Source organism: Apodemus sylvaticus, chromosome 23, assembly GCF_947179515.1.
Source record: "Apodemus sylvaticus chromosome 23, mApoSyl1.1, whole genome shotgun sequence".
NCBI lineage: Eukaryota > Metazoa > Chordata > Mammalia > Rodentia > Muridae > Apodemus > Apodemus sylvaticus.
Genome location: NC_067494.1, coordinates 3,399,407 through 3,412,347, shown reverse-complemented (window position 1 = coordinate 3,412,347; position 12,941 = coordinate 3,399,407). Strand labels below are relative to the sequence as shown.

The 12,941-nt window shown below is 40.7% G+C and overlaps 1 protein-coding gene across 2 annotated transcripts in view; it reads right to left on the bottom strand.

The window, feature by feature from the left end:
- The window catches only part of Trmt11 (tRNA methyltransferase 11 homolog), a 66,396-nt gene that overhangs the window by 26,315 nt on the left and 27,140 nt on the right, over window positions 1–12,941 (bottom strand). The window contains exons 8-11 of one of the 2 annotated variants that reach the window (XM_052169707.1): window positions 10,633–10,713; window positions 4,981–5,145; window positions 3,384–3,456; window positions 3,144–3,275 (exon numbers count right to left, since the gene is read on the bottom strand). In XM_052169707.1, coding sequence (XP_052025667.1) covers window positions 3,144–3,275; window positions 3,384–3,456; window positions 4,981–5,145; window positions 10,633–10,713 — 451 coding nt within the window. The remainder of the gene's footprint in view (window positions 1–3,143; window positions 3,276–3,383; window positions 3,457–4,980; window positions 5,146–10,632; window positions 10,714–12,941) is intronic. The other variant, XM_052169708.1, reaches the window with a different exon arrangement.

The window sequence follows — 12,941 nt, the reverse complement described above, 5'->3', positions numbered from 1 at the left end:
AAACCCTTGGAACCCGTGGGAAGAAACAGTGACGGGATGAGACAGGATGGTAAGACAGCTGGGAATGAAAGAAGTAGTGTCATGCTCAGGTCACCAAGCATAATAGGACTGTATCCACCGGAAGCTAGTCAATGCAGCAGACACTGGGGCTGTGGCTGGCTTTGCTGAGCCCCACAGTAATCTGATCTTTAATGACTTAGGCTGTCGTAAGTGCTACATCAATCAAAATGGGTTAGGAATGAAAGAGAAGATGATAGGTTCTGTTCCAGGTCACTCACAAGCAAATGTGGCTATGTCTATGTTAAGCTGGAGTTCCCAGGGGAAAAGCTAACAGAATGCCAGAAGTGCTAGACAATTTCTCCAAGTCCCTAAAGCCTGAGGAGCAATTAACCAAAGGGGTTTCTAACAGGGCAGTACCAGGGGTTCCCACTAGAGCAACTGCTGCTCAGAAAGGAGAGTCTGTGGAGTGGGAAACAGCTGATAAGCACAAGCCAGTGTCTCTTTTAGAGGGTGACATGTGCAGCACTCCAGACTGAGGAGCTGGGATAGCTCACAAAGAATGATTACTGATTCTGAAGCTCTTATGTAATGCCTCCCTTCTAAGTATCTGTGTTGTTCTGAACGAATGAAGTCTTGGTGTGCTGTGCTGGACCTTGTAAACCATGTTTTAGTAAGCTTTTAGCTACTGTCCATTGAGACCAGTAGGTATGTGCTTACAACGGAGTGCAATGGGCCCTAAGTGATCCTCCCCACGCTATGTAAAAAGGTCTCATTACATAACGATACCTGAGTGTTCTACACATTTAAAGAGGCATCTGAAAGACATGAAAACACATCTATAGGAGCTATGGTGGGAAATAATCATGACAGGAAGCAGCGGTCAACCTGCAATGAGATTCTTGGGTGTTTTACAGCTAAACAAGGAACAGATGAGATCGAATGAAGGACAGAAAATCCTACCAGTCTTGGCTCCTGAGTCTGATAAGGGCATCTAGCCTGAGTACAAACAAGCAACTGAGCCCGCAGGTAGAGTCTCAGCAATCGACTCTCGTGATCCAGTCCTGGGATGCACATCAGTATCAGTGGCAAAGTCTGTCTTGTGTAGGGACCTCAGGGTCAACAATGACAGGGAAGTGTCCCATCCCTGGTACTGGAGTTTGTTCAGTTGCCTTAGTGCGATAGTGGTTTGAATGAGAGTGGCCCCCATAAGCTCACATGGTCACAGTTAGTGCAACAATTTAGAAAGGTTTGGCAGATGTGGACTTGCTGGGGGGATGTGTCACTGGGATTAGGCTCTGAAGTTTCAGAATCCCATGCCAACTCCAGTTAGAGCTCTCTGCCTCTGTGTGTGTGTCTCTCTCTCTGTCTTTGCCTACACTTTGAGGAGCAAATGAGAGCTCTCGGAAACTGCTCTAGCACCATGCTCCCCACCTTGATGATCATCAACTCTGACACTCAAGAACCACATGCCCCCAGTCAAATGCTTTCCTTTATAAACTCCCTGTGTCATAGCGTCTCTTCACAGCAACAGAAAAGCAACAAAAAAAAGGGTCAGACCCTAAAATGCACACTGCTTCTTGAAAATAATTTTCTTAATTTTCTAAAATAGATGGATTAGATTTAATTTTTTGGATTTATTTATTTTATAAATGAGTGTTTTACCTGCATGTATATATGTGCATGCATGTTCATGTCTAGCAGCTATGATGGCCAAAAGAGATTATCTGATCCCTTAGGACTACAGGTATGGACAGCTATGAGACACCTATGCGTGGTGCTCGGATTTGAACCTGAGTATTCTGCAAGAGTAACAAGTGCTCGAGACCTCTAAGAAAACATAAAGACTGTGTTCAATAACCTGAATGTATGTACTTAGCAAGTGATAAACAAAGGCATGACTAAAACTAGGCCAAAGTCACTTCAAACACAATCACTATAAAACAGACAAAAAGCTACATGGCTTCCAAATCTTAGGGTTCCTACCATTGTCACCGCTGTCTTCAGGTGCTTTAGAACAAGTATATACGGTAGACAGCATCTATGGCAGGTTCAATAACTGAACCATAATGTTAATAGTGTCTTACAAACCTGAAACCCTATCCTTTTAAAAGAGAGAAAGAAAGGGGAGGGAAGAAGAGGGAGGGAGAGAGGGAGGGAGGGAGGAAGAAAGGGAGGGAGGGTGAGAAAGAGAGACAGAGAGAGACTCCTGGGAGGCAGCTCTCTCCCTCTACCATGTAGGTCCCAATGTCTCCATTCAAGTCATCAGCCTTGATAGCACACTTTTACCCACTGAGCCCTTTAATAGCATCTTACTCTAACACCTTATGTTTACCACTGATGCACGCAGCTCCACCAGCAGCTACCGGTTACTGAGTAACAAAGCCAGTCCTGTTCAACATAAGTCAGAGCTTTACGTATATGCAGAATTTGTATTTTGGACTGAGCTTGTACGAAAGGCGTATTGCGTTTCAGGTACTCATAGCTAACACGTAAGAAAGCCAACAGTACAGAGCAGACATGAGTTAGTTATGCAGGTAAATGTTTTAAATCCCCTGTGCTTGTACGAGTCAACAGCTACTGAGCATCCATGATACACCAGGCACTGCACTAAGTGGTACACAACAAGGGTTGGCAAATTTTTCATACAAAGAGCCAGAATAAAAATATTTTTGATTTTCTGGGTATGTGTATTTCTTTCAACTCTTTTTTTTTTTCAAGACAGGGTTTTATGTAGTCCAGACTACAAGACTTCAAGAGGTAGCTAAGGATGATCTTGAATTCTGACCATCATACCTACACCTCCTAAGTGCTAGTTTTACCATTGGTATAATCATGGCCAGATTGTCTTTTCTAACATTTAAAAAATAAATTGTAAAAGGTGGTCTAAGTTCAACCACCTTGTAAAAACAGTATGAAAAAAGTATATCTGACCCAAAGGCTGTGGTTTGCCAATACCTTATTTAAAAGGGTCAAAAAAAAAAAATCCATTAAATGGAAGGGAACTATTTTTACTTGTATATAAGTAGACCAAGGCGATTGATAAATATTAAATATGAAAATATGAACAAAATTAGAGATGAGGAAATAGAATCCTTAAAACAAACACTGTAGAAAATGATATTAAATAAATAAAGACTACATACTCTGGTGTATATACGGGTAGCCAATAGACTAGTCTTCCACCCAATACAAGGGTCTCAGCTGCAAAATTTAACAGGTCAAAAAACATGTCACTCAGGTGATAACTCAAGGAGACAGGAACGTGGCTTTCTGGACTAACAAAAAAACAAATATTTCAAAGTAAGTAAAAAGTATAATACTGCTCATAATAATTACAAAAAAAACAATTTTCTCAAAGTAATAGCTTGTTAAATTTCATTTACCATTTTTCTGTTCCTTTTGGTATTTCCTTCTGTGAACCTGATCTTCTTGTAGATTCTCTGATACCATATGGAGCTAGGCAGAAAACAAAACAACATGATAGTCAAGTCAACCAGACACTAGCAAGGGACAGACTCACATGGTGTGCAATAAAATGTGATAACCAGGTGCACTGGCTGGTTTTGTGTGTCAGCTTGACACAAACTAGAGTCATCAAAAGAAAGGAGCCTCAGCCAAGAAAATGGCATGACACTTAGTGGTCAGTGGAGAGGGCTTAGCCCATTGTAGGTGGTGCTGCACCACCTGGCTGGCAGTCCTGGATTCTGTAAGAAATCAGGCTAAGCAAGCCATGGGAAGCAAGCCTGTAAGCAGCATCCCTCTCGCATCCGCTCCTGTCTCCAGTTCCTGTTATGACTTCCTCCAATGAAGGACTATGATCTGGAAGTGTAAGCCCAATAAACCATTTCTTCTCTAACTCACTTTTTGGTCATGGAATTTGTCACAGCAATAGAGACCCAAACTAAGAAACCAGGAAGGAAAAACATTACCTATGCATTATTTTACACCAAAATAGTTAACATAAAATGCTCAGGGAAGGACAACTGTGTAAGGCTGTAGACACATTTTAAGTAATGGAGCCCCAAAATTACTAAATGTGGTGCCTGCCTCTGAAGTAGACTCTACTCAAGGAAAAAAATAAGTACATAATATTAGTGGTTCAAGCGACAAAACTGACTAACAAACTGTAGATTAAGTTATTATATCAATGTACTAAAACTGATTGCTATACCATGGCTAAGATACCATGGCTGTGATCTCAGAAAATACACACAGAAGCAAAATAGTCAGTGAAAGAAGGAATAGTAAATAATGAAAGTTCACTCAAGTTTCATAATGAACATTCACAACATCTTAATGCCATCAGAACAATCTTTTGTTAGATTTAAAATGCTCTAAGTCATCAAAGATCAAAAGCTGGCTGAGATAAAGGTCTTAACTTTGCCCGATTTACAGATAGGCCCTATTAACAATGCTATCGAAAAGGCACATCTGTTTGGACAGGCTGCCTCATACATTCGATATTCTATAGGGGCAGAATCTACGTGTTCACATAGTGTTCCGAAGTGAGTTGATTCACAAGCCCAGCAGCTCATACAGCCCCACATTTCTCTAAGTCTGGAGAGATACCAGTGGAGGCAGATGCTATACAGGCTTTTACCTATGGGGAACTGTGAGATTGATGAAACACCTTGAGGTTGACTCAACAACCATAAACAGCACTCCAGATATAGTTGCCATGGTAATGAACAACCACAATCAATATAAAAATATATGCCTCAACAAAAAATGCAAGAAAAAACTGATGGCAAATCATGCACAGCTATAATTACAGATGAGGAATAAATATATTTGCTAAGATGAAACCACAAATCCTTAAGTACTTAAATTAGCAACCTGCTGCTTAGTCATAACTTTGCATTGTTTTTATGTGAGGGAGTTAAGAACCCTCGAACATCTTAGAATATGCTAATATATGTTGTATTTAACAAGTAATTCAGAAAACTAACCCCATTCTACTCCGTATGAAAACAAACTCACGATCTGTGATGATTGCATCAAAATAGGTTCCCTTCCTCCAGGAAGGCTTAGATGCATCTGAAACCAAGACATCAAGGTAAAACTTCTCTAAGCCATACTGACGAAGATTTGCCCTGATGTTTTCATCTGGTCCACGCCATTTCTGGTTTTTTCTACTAGCCTTTCCTAAAGAGAAAGAAAATGAAGGTAGAAAATTATTCCATCAAACAGAGTGTGCTTAATTTCTTGAGTTTATCCAAAAATAATCATATGATCATGCAAACCCATACGTACCTACATAAAGTGTGTATTCATTTGCACCTAACTGTATACATACAATGAGGTAAATATTATTTCACATTATTATTTTGAACAGTGAAACATAACTTTTGTAAGTGGCCAATGTTTAGTAAGTATGAAGTATTCATCAGTATGATACATAAGTGAGAAGAACATGACCTTTCCCACAGCAGTAAAGACTTCAGTGTTGAACAGACAAATGAAACAGAAATGGAGAATGCTAACTTGTGAAATACTGCAGCTGTTGCCCATGCAGAAGCTAGACAAGACAGAAACATTACTGGTGAAAAGTTTGCTTGAAGACAAAAAGTGGAACATGATCAGAAGCTAAGTGACCTAACTGGATAATAATGATCATCATGCCAGTGTTAAAATCTGAGAAACCAGAAGAAATCACAGCTTACTAATGGATCATGAGATGTATCTACCAGACATGGATGCGCACATTCATACACACAAAACCTGAAAATGATAACAACTGAAAAAGAATCATCAGGCAGCTGAAGACTTGAACATACTCATTTGGAGCCATCATCTTTTAAACAAGTAGAACTGGTAAGAACGTGTACAATCCATTTTTTTTCCTTCTTCTGTTTTTAAATAGATATTTTATTTGTTTACATCTCAGATGTTATCCCCTTTCCCAGTTTCCCTTCTGCAAACTCCCTATCCTATCCCCCCTTACCCTGCTTCTATGAGGGTGCTCCCCAACCCACCCACACACTCCCACGTCACCACCCTAGCATTCCTCTAAACCAGAGCATCAAACCTTCCCAGGACCAAGGGCCTCCCCTCCCACTGATGCCAGATAAGGCCCCATCAGCTCCTTCAGTCCTCCCCCTAACTCCTCCATTGGGGTCCCTGTGCTCAATCTGATGGTTGGCTGTGAGCATCCACATCTGTACTGGTCAGGATCTGGCAGGGCCACGCAGGAGACAACTGTATCAGGCTCCCGTGAGCGAGCACTTTTTGGCATCTGACAAAGTGTCTGGGTTTAGTGTCTGTATGTGGGGTGGATTCCCAGGTGGGGCAGTCTCCGGATGACGTTTCCTTCAGTCTCTGTTCCACTCTTTGCCCCTGTATTTCCTTTAGACAGGAACAATTCTGGGTTAAAATTTTGGAGATGGGTGGGTGGGTGGGTGGTCCCATCCCTCAACTGGGGTGGGTGGTGAGACAGTTCTTTTTTTTTTTTTTTTTTTTTTTTTTTTTTTTGAGACAGGGTTTCTCTGTATAGCCCTGGCTGTCCTGGAGCTCACTCTGTAGATGAGGCTGACCTTGAACTCAGAAATGCGCTTGCCTCTCCCTCCCAGAGTGCTGGGATTACAGGCGTGCACCACCACTGCCCGTCTTGAGGGGTGAGGGGGCAGTTCTAACCTCTAGATATGTTTTCAACAGGTTCTCCCTCCCCTTTGTGGGGGTATTTCAGCTAATGCCATCCCTGTAGGGTCCAGTCCTAGGAGACTCTTGCTTTCCCGGCACCTGGGACTTTCTGATTGCTACCCCCAGCTCCCCATCCCCCATTGCTTCATACCTCTGTTCAATTTCCTGGCCCTCTGTACACTCTGTACATCTCCTCCACCTCGTCCCACACCTGATTCTTCCCCTCTTTTTCCCCTCCCTGTCCTCTCTCCCTCCAAAGTCCCTCGCACCCTCTACTTCCCTTGATTATATTGTTCTACCTTCTAAGTATGACTGACATTTCTTTGACTGTTGTATGTGTCAGTATTTTCTATGGTATCTTCTGCACCTGAGATTATCTCTTCTATCTCTTGTATTCTGTTGCTGATGCTTGAGTCTATAACTCCTGATCTCCTTCCTAGGTTTTCTACCTCCAGGGTTATATTGCTTTGTGATTTCTTTATTGTTTCTATTTTCATTTTTAGATACTGAATGATTTTGTTCAATTCCCTCACCTGTTTGGTTGGGTTTTCCTGTAATTCTTTAAGGGTTTTTTGTGTTTCCTCTTTCAGGACTTCTACCTGTTTACCTGTGTTCTCCTGTATTTCTTTAAGGGAATTATTTATGTCCTTCTTAAAGTCCTCAATCATCATCATGAGATATGTGATTTTAAATCAGAGTCTTGCTTTTCCGGTATGTTGGGATATCTAGGGCTTGCTGTGGTGGGAGAACTTGGTTCTGATGATGCCAAGTAGCCTTGGTTTCTGTTGCTTATGTTCTTGCCCTTGCCTCTCGCCATCTGGTTATCTCTGGTGTTAGCTGCTCTTGCTGTCTCTGACTGTTGCTTGTTCCCCCTATAAGCCTGTGTGTTAGCACTCCAGGGAGACCAGCTCTCTCCAGGCAGAATATGGGTATGGAGAGCCATGGCACAGGGTCATCTCAGGGGTGCAGATGGAAATTGGAAGGATCCTGTCCCAGGCTGTTCCTTCATTCCTGTGTCCTGATGGCTCTGGACAAGCCCCTCTTGGGCCAGAAATTTGAGCAGAAGTGGTAGTCTTACCTGTGCTCTCAGGTGTGTCAGCACTCCTGGGAGACCAGCTCTCTCTCCAGGAGGAATCTGGGTATGGAGAGCTATGGTACAGGACTGCTCCGAGACACAGTAGGAAACCAGAAGCTACAATTCTGCCCTAGGTACGAGTTTCATAAGTGCTTGTTCTAGCCTGAATCTTTTTCTTATTCTTGAGGCAGGGACTGGAACATAGAGTCCCTCCTGCTTCTAATTCCCGAGTTACAGCCATGCACCAATGTGTCCAGCAATTATTCTTATATAATTTTATATGCTTTGTAGCACGATTGACGTTACAGTAAAACAAACTTAAAAAAATTATTAAAAAACTCCAAACAACATGAAATGTAATAGAAACAGGGATTAAATAATAAATGAATAAATAGACAAATAAATGACAGAAGAAAAATAGTATGGACACTTGCATACAGAAATGAAACCATAGAGCCTTAAAGAGACCGCAATAAGACTGTAAAAAGAATAAAATCAGCACCAGAGAGCATGTCACCCAGGAAATCAAAGCTTCTTTTTTGTTTGTTTGTTTGTGTTTTTTGTTTATTAGGTATTTTCTTTATTTATATTTCAAATGTTATCCCCTTTCCTCGTTTCCCCTCTAAAAACCCTCTATCCCATCCCCCGTGCCCCTGTTCACCAACTCTCCCACTCCCGCTTCCCTGTCCTGGCATTCACTAGGATGAGCCTTAAAGTCAATAGTGCCAAACTGTAGCTCTGTGCCCTCAGTGGGTGTTTCGGCTGAACATTTGGAGTCATGCTACAAGATCTTAAAAGTGAGACCAAAAGCAGACTGCAAGTTTTCAGGCAGCATTTGGGCAAAAGAAAGAGAAAACGAAATACAGCTAAAGGGACCTTACAGGACTCAAGGAAAGACTTTTGACTTTCCAACTGGGAGAAACATGAGACTGTTTTACGATATAAACTCTGAAAAACTCTTCTCTATTAGAAATCACCTCCCAGAAGGTTATGAAATAACTTTTTAAAGCTTTAATAAGTAAAAAATGTCTTAAAAGCTCTGTTAGATAATTTTCTTAAAACAAATATGTGGCTTCTATTACCAATAAATTAAAGTCTTAGAAGTTTACTTACTCTAATACAAACATAATACACAGAATGTGCCTAAGACCACCTCCTCCTGGGGCTACACAGAAGATAGCCCCTTCAGCAGGAGGGAGAGCTAGCCCCAGCTCTAGCCTAGACAGCATGGTGGAGCAGGCCCTGATAGTTGCAGTGCGGCTGCAGCGGCACTGGGGTGAGCTGGCCCTGCCCCTCCCCTCGCCTGAGCAGTGCTGGAGAGCTGACTCTAATGGAGTGAGCATCGAAGAGCTGTCGGACTGAGCAACTCAGCGACCACCAGGCCCAGACTCAGGACTTTGAGATGGTTCACCCCAACTATGAACTCCCCCGCTGCTGAACCTCTGGAGCACATGAAGGGGCTGGACCTCCAGACCGAAGCTCTAGTATCTCCATGACTCAGGGTAACAACGGGATAGCAAACAGGATATCCTGGTAAGGGTCCAGTATTGATAGTGTAGCAGAAGCCAGAGACCTCCAACCAGATCCATGACTCAGGGCAATGTGAACATCTGCAAAAAAAGCTTTTTGGCAAAAGGGTATACTTTTTTTTTTTTTTTTTTTTTTTTTTTTGTGGCAAAAGGGCAGCTTCCAAGATAAGAGTTTTGTTTGTTTTCTTTTGGTGGGGGAGGCTGCAACGGCAAACAGCAGATATGGTGAGACACGGACATGAGTGGGATTGGGGTGCACGATATGAAATTCACAAAGAATCAATAAAAAGTTAGGGGAAAAGGGTCAAGGTAGGGCAACAGGTTATTAGTGCTGCACACAAGGGTTTCAGCAACAGAAAGTGTAATGAACCTATACTGAGTGACGGAAAGTGTCTTAAGAGCTGATCCAAGTTACAATAGAGGAATACAAGCAGACAATTTCAAAAGCATGAATTAAGTTGGCAATTTTAATAGCATTCCATTATGGGAAATATACTTTTTTACTCTAATTCCATTCAATCACACACCATCGGTGAAGCTTTAGGAAGTTTTTAAATAGTTTCAATAATTGGTACAAAATTAAGGTGGATTAATGTTTCAAGTTACACTCATTTAAAGGCAGAATCTTTAAATCTGTAGTCACCTCAAGTGTTTCAAGTACGTTCTAGTCACAAAAATTTAAATTTTCACGTTACTCAAAGACTAAATATTAATCCAACCTTACTCAGTGCGTGATTGATAAGTAAATCATAATGATAATCTTAACTAGAAACTATATATGTTTCTATTTATTTATTTATTTATTTATTTATTTATTTATTTATTTATTTATATTTTATAGTCACTGATGTTTTGCTGGCATATATATCTGTGTTTGGTGTCAGAAGCCCTTGAACTGGAGTTACAGAAAGGTATGAGCTGCTATGTGGATTCTGGGAACTGAATTCCGGTCTTAAGGGAAAATAGTCAGTGCTCTTAACCACTGAGCCATCTCTCCAGCCCCATTCCTCCGTATACATGTTCTTAAGGTATATGTGCTGACTATAAAATGGACACTCCATCTCTTTCTTATTTTCCTGCTCAACACTGTTTCACAACCTTAGTTTGCCTTTAAAAACAAAACACAACAAACAAAATCCTTCTTGTATTAAGATGACAAGTTCTTGGCCAGGGATGAAAGGAATTTTTCATATTCATGTTAATATTCTTCTAGTTCATGTCTTATACATTGAGTGATCATATTGTCAAATGTAGATACTCAAAGAAGTTTTAGGGAAAATTACATTAAAATGCTGTACTTTATACCCTAAAATGTCACATAAAGCTACCTTATGATTTTAAAGGCCTACTTGTCTTAACAACGAAGACAACACTGTAGGTTCTACTCACCCAAGCCATGAACCGTGTTGTAGTCTATGTCTGTCCCACACACATAGGCACCAAAGTGAGCAGATGCTATCAGGAGGCCACCTGGAAAATCACACAATTATGGCTGTTAATCACAAAGTCCAGACTCATGCTCTTTTCCTGATTTAATTTGATCCAGAGTCTTACGAACTGGCTGCAGGCAGAGTACCCTGGAATGACATCAAGCCTAGTTAAATTTAGCAAGGCTCAGAACTGAGCAAATAAACCCTACACCGAACTCACAGAGAATCAATGCATATCGTGGCATTGTTACTTCACAACACTACCTAAGGAATGGTATTTATCGTTCAAAAAGATGTATAGTTAGACATTTTCAGGTTATCTCAAGATTATTCAAAAACATTTTGTTCCATTTTAAAAGGTGAATGCACAAGTCTGCAAACACAAAGATCTACAATAAACTAATAACTGGGCTCGAGTCTCAGCGAACGGAAGTGAGCATGTTTCACATGTGAAATGCTGATTTTTACATGGCCTGTTTTAAAATATTGTAATGTAATTATTTTTTGTATAAACTATAATTCCTGAGTGAGTTATCTAATTAATAGTATCATTTTTCTATCATACAGTGCTATGACTAAAGTTAAAATAATATCCCAATATTAAATTACCAGGCTAAGGAAAATGATAGATGTGACTGGTTCAAATAAGAAAGTTCTAACAGTTAAAAATGAAACATTTAAAGAAAATAAGTATTTTTATTAAGGAAAACTCAAAGTTAAATAATATTAAATGCGTTTTTTTATTAAACTTTACATTATTATGTATTCAAATAAAGTGCTTTTCATGATTGATCAATCCCTAATTATAATATAGGAAACTGTCAGCCAAGTAGGAATGAGAAATTCATTTTTAGACTATAACATAAGCATAGGCCTTTGGGGCAAATTCTTGGGTTTTTCTTTCCACCCTTTAAGTGTTACCTCTAAAATTAGTACAATGTCTTAACAGTGTCAAGATTACACACTACAGATCTACAGCCATTTAAAACAGACTTTGCTCATGTAAATACACTAACTACTTTTCTGTTGTATTCCTTGAAGAAGAAGGATGTTGAGCTCAAAGCATATCAGAAACCAAAACCTAGGTCTTCTCACAGAAACCCTGAAGCATTTGTGAGACGCAGTATGAAGGAGACCTCGTAATTCTTGATCTAGAAATGGCGTAGTCTGTAGTTCGGAAAAGTATTGCATGTGACGACTTGTGAGGCTCACAAAGTCACTTCACCCAAATCACAAGGAATTACTACAATTCTGCCAACCAAGGCAGATACTCACCTAGAAGAGCTAGTTGTCAAGGGGACAGAAAAGCTTTCCTGTGCTTCCTTAACCAGAACCTTATCCATTGCTTAGAGGGAACTTTGAGAAGACTCAACTTACAGAACACTGCTGAAAGGAGATGAATAATCTGTTAGACTCGCCTGTACTTGTGTCTTCTTTTAATTTTTAAAATAAAATCACAGTAAGTTGGTTTCTCTGACCCTGGGCAGTCGTTGCTAATCCTCTACTCTTTTTCACTTACAGCAGTCTGTATTCTGCCGTGCCTTACATGGAGTGCTTCTTGGGTGGGAAGGGAGACACAGGGGGAGAAGGTAGGAACGGGACTCACCCACTGTTGCTATCCAGACTATTATTAATACCACATATGTAAGTCAGACTAACAACTCAGTGTTTCAATTTCCTGTAACTTAAATAGTAACCATTTTAAGGTTAGGGTAAGATCTTATAGGCAAAAAAAAATACAATGAGCGGAATTTATTCCACACTATAAAACTTAATTTATGAGTTTTGTCTCTGGAAAACTACAGAAAAGCCTTGAAAATGTGAGGAAATGTGAGAGTAGGCTTTGGTTTTGCTAAGGAAGAAAAGGAAAGGAAGCTGGTGTTCCTGCTGCCACCACGTGTGCTTCATCCCGAGAAAGGGGCTCTAAGGGAATGAGCAGTCTAGGCACAAGAAGACTCCAGCAACACAAGCAGAGTGACCACAGAACTCGGGAGAACTGTGAGAGCCTGGGAAGCAGAAAGACTGGCGAGCTACCGATACAGACTTTCCAGTTCTGCAGTTTCTCCCAGGGCCAAGGCAATTTCCCTGCCTGGACTCTATGTCTGCCTTTCTGAAATGGCAAAGTTAAAAAGGAGCTGTATTCTTTTCCTGACCCCTACAAATCATTTGAAGATAAACAAGGCAAGAAGTATGTCTCCTTGGTGGACACAGACCCGACTCACCTGAGAGAAGCATGGGAGGGAGTGCACACTATGCCCACAGAGTCAT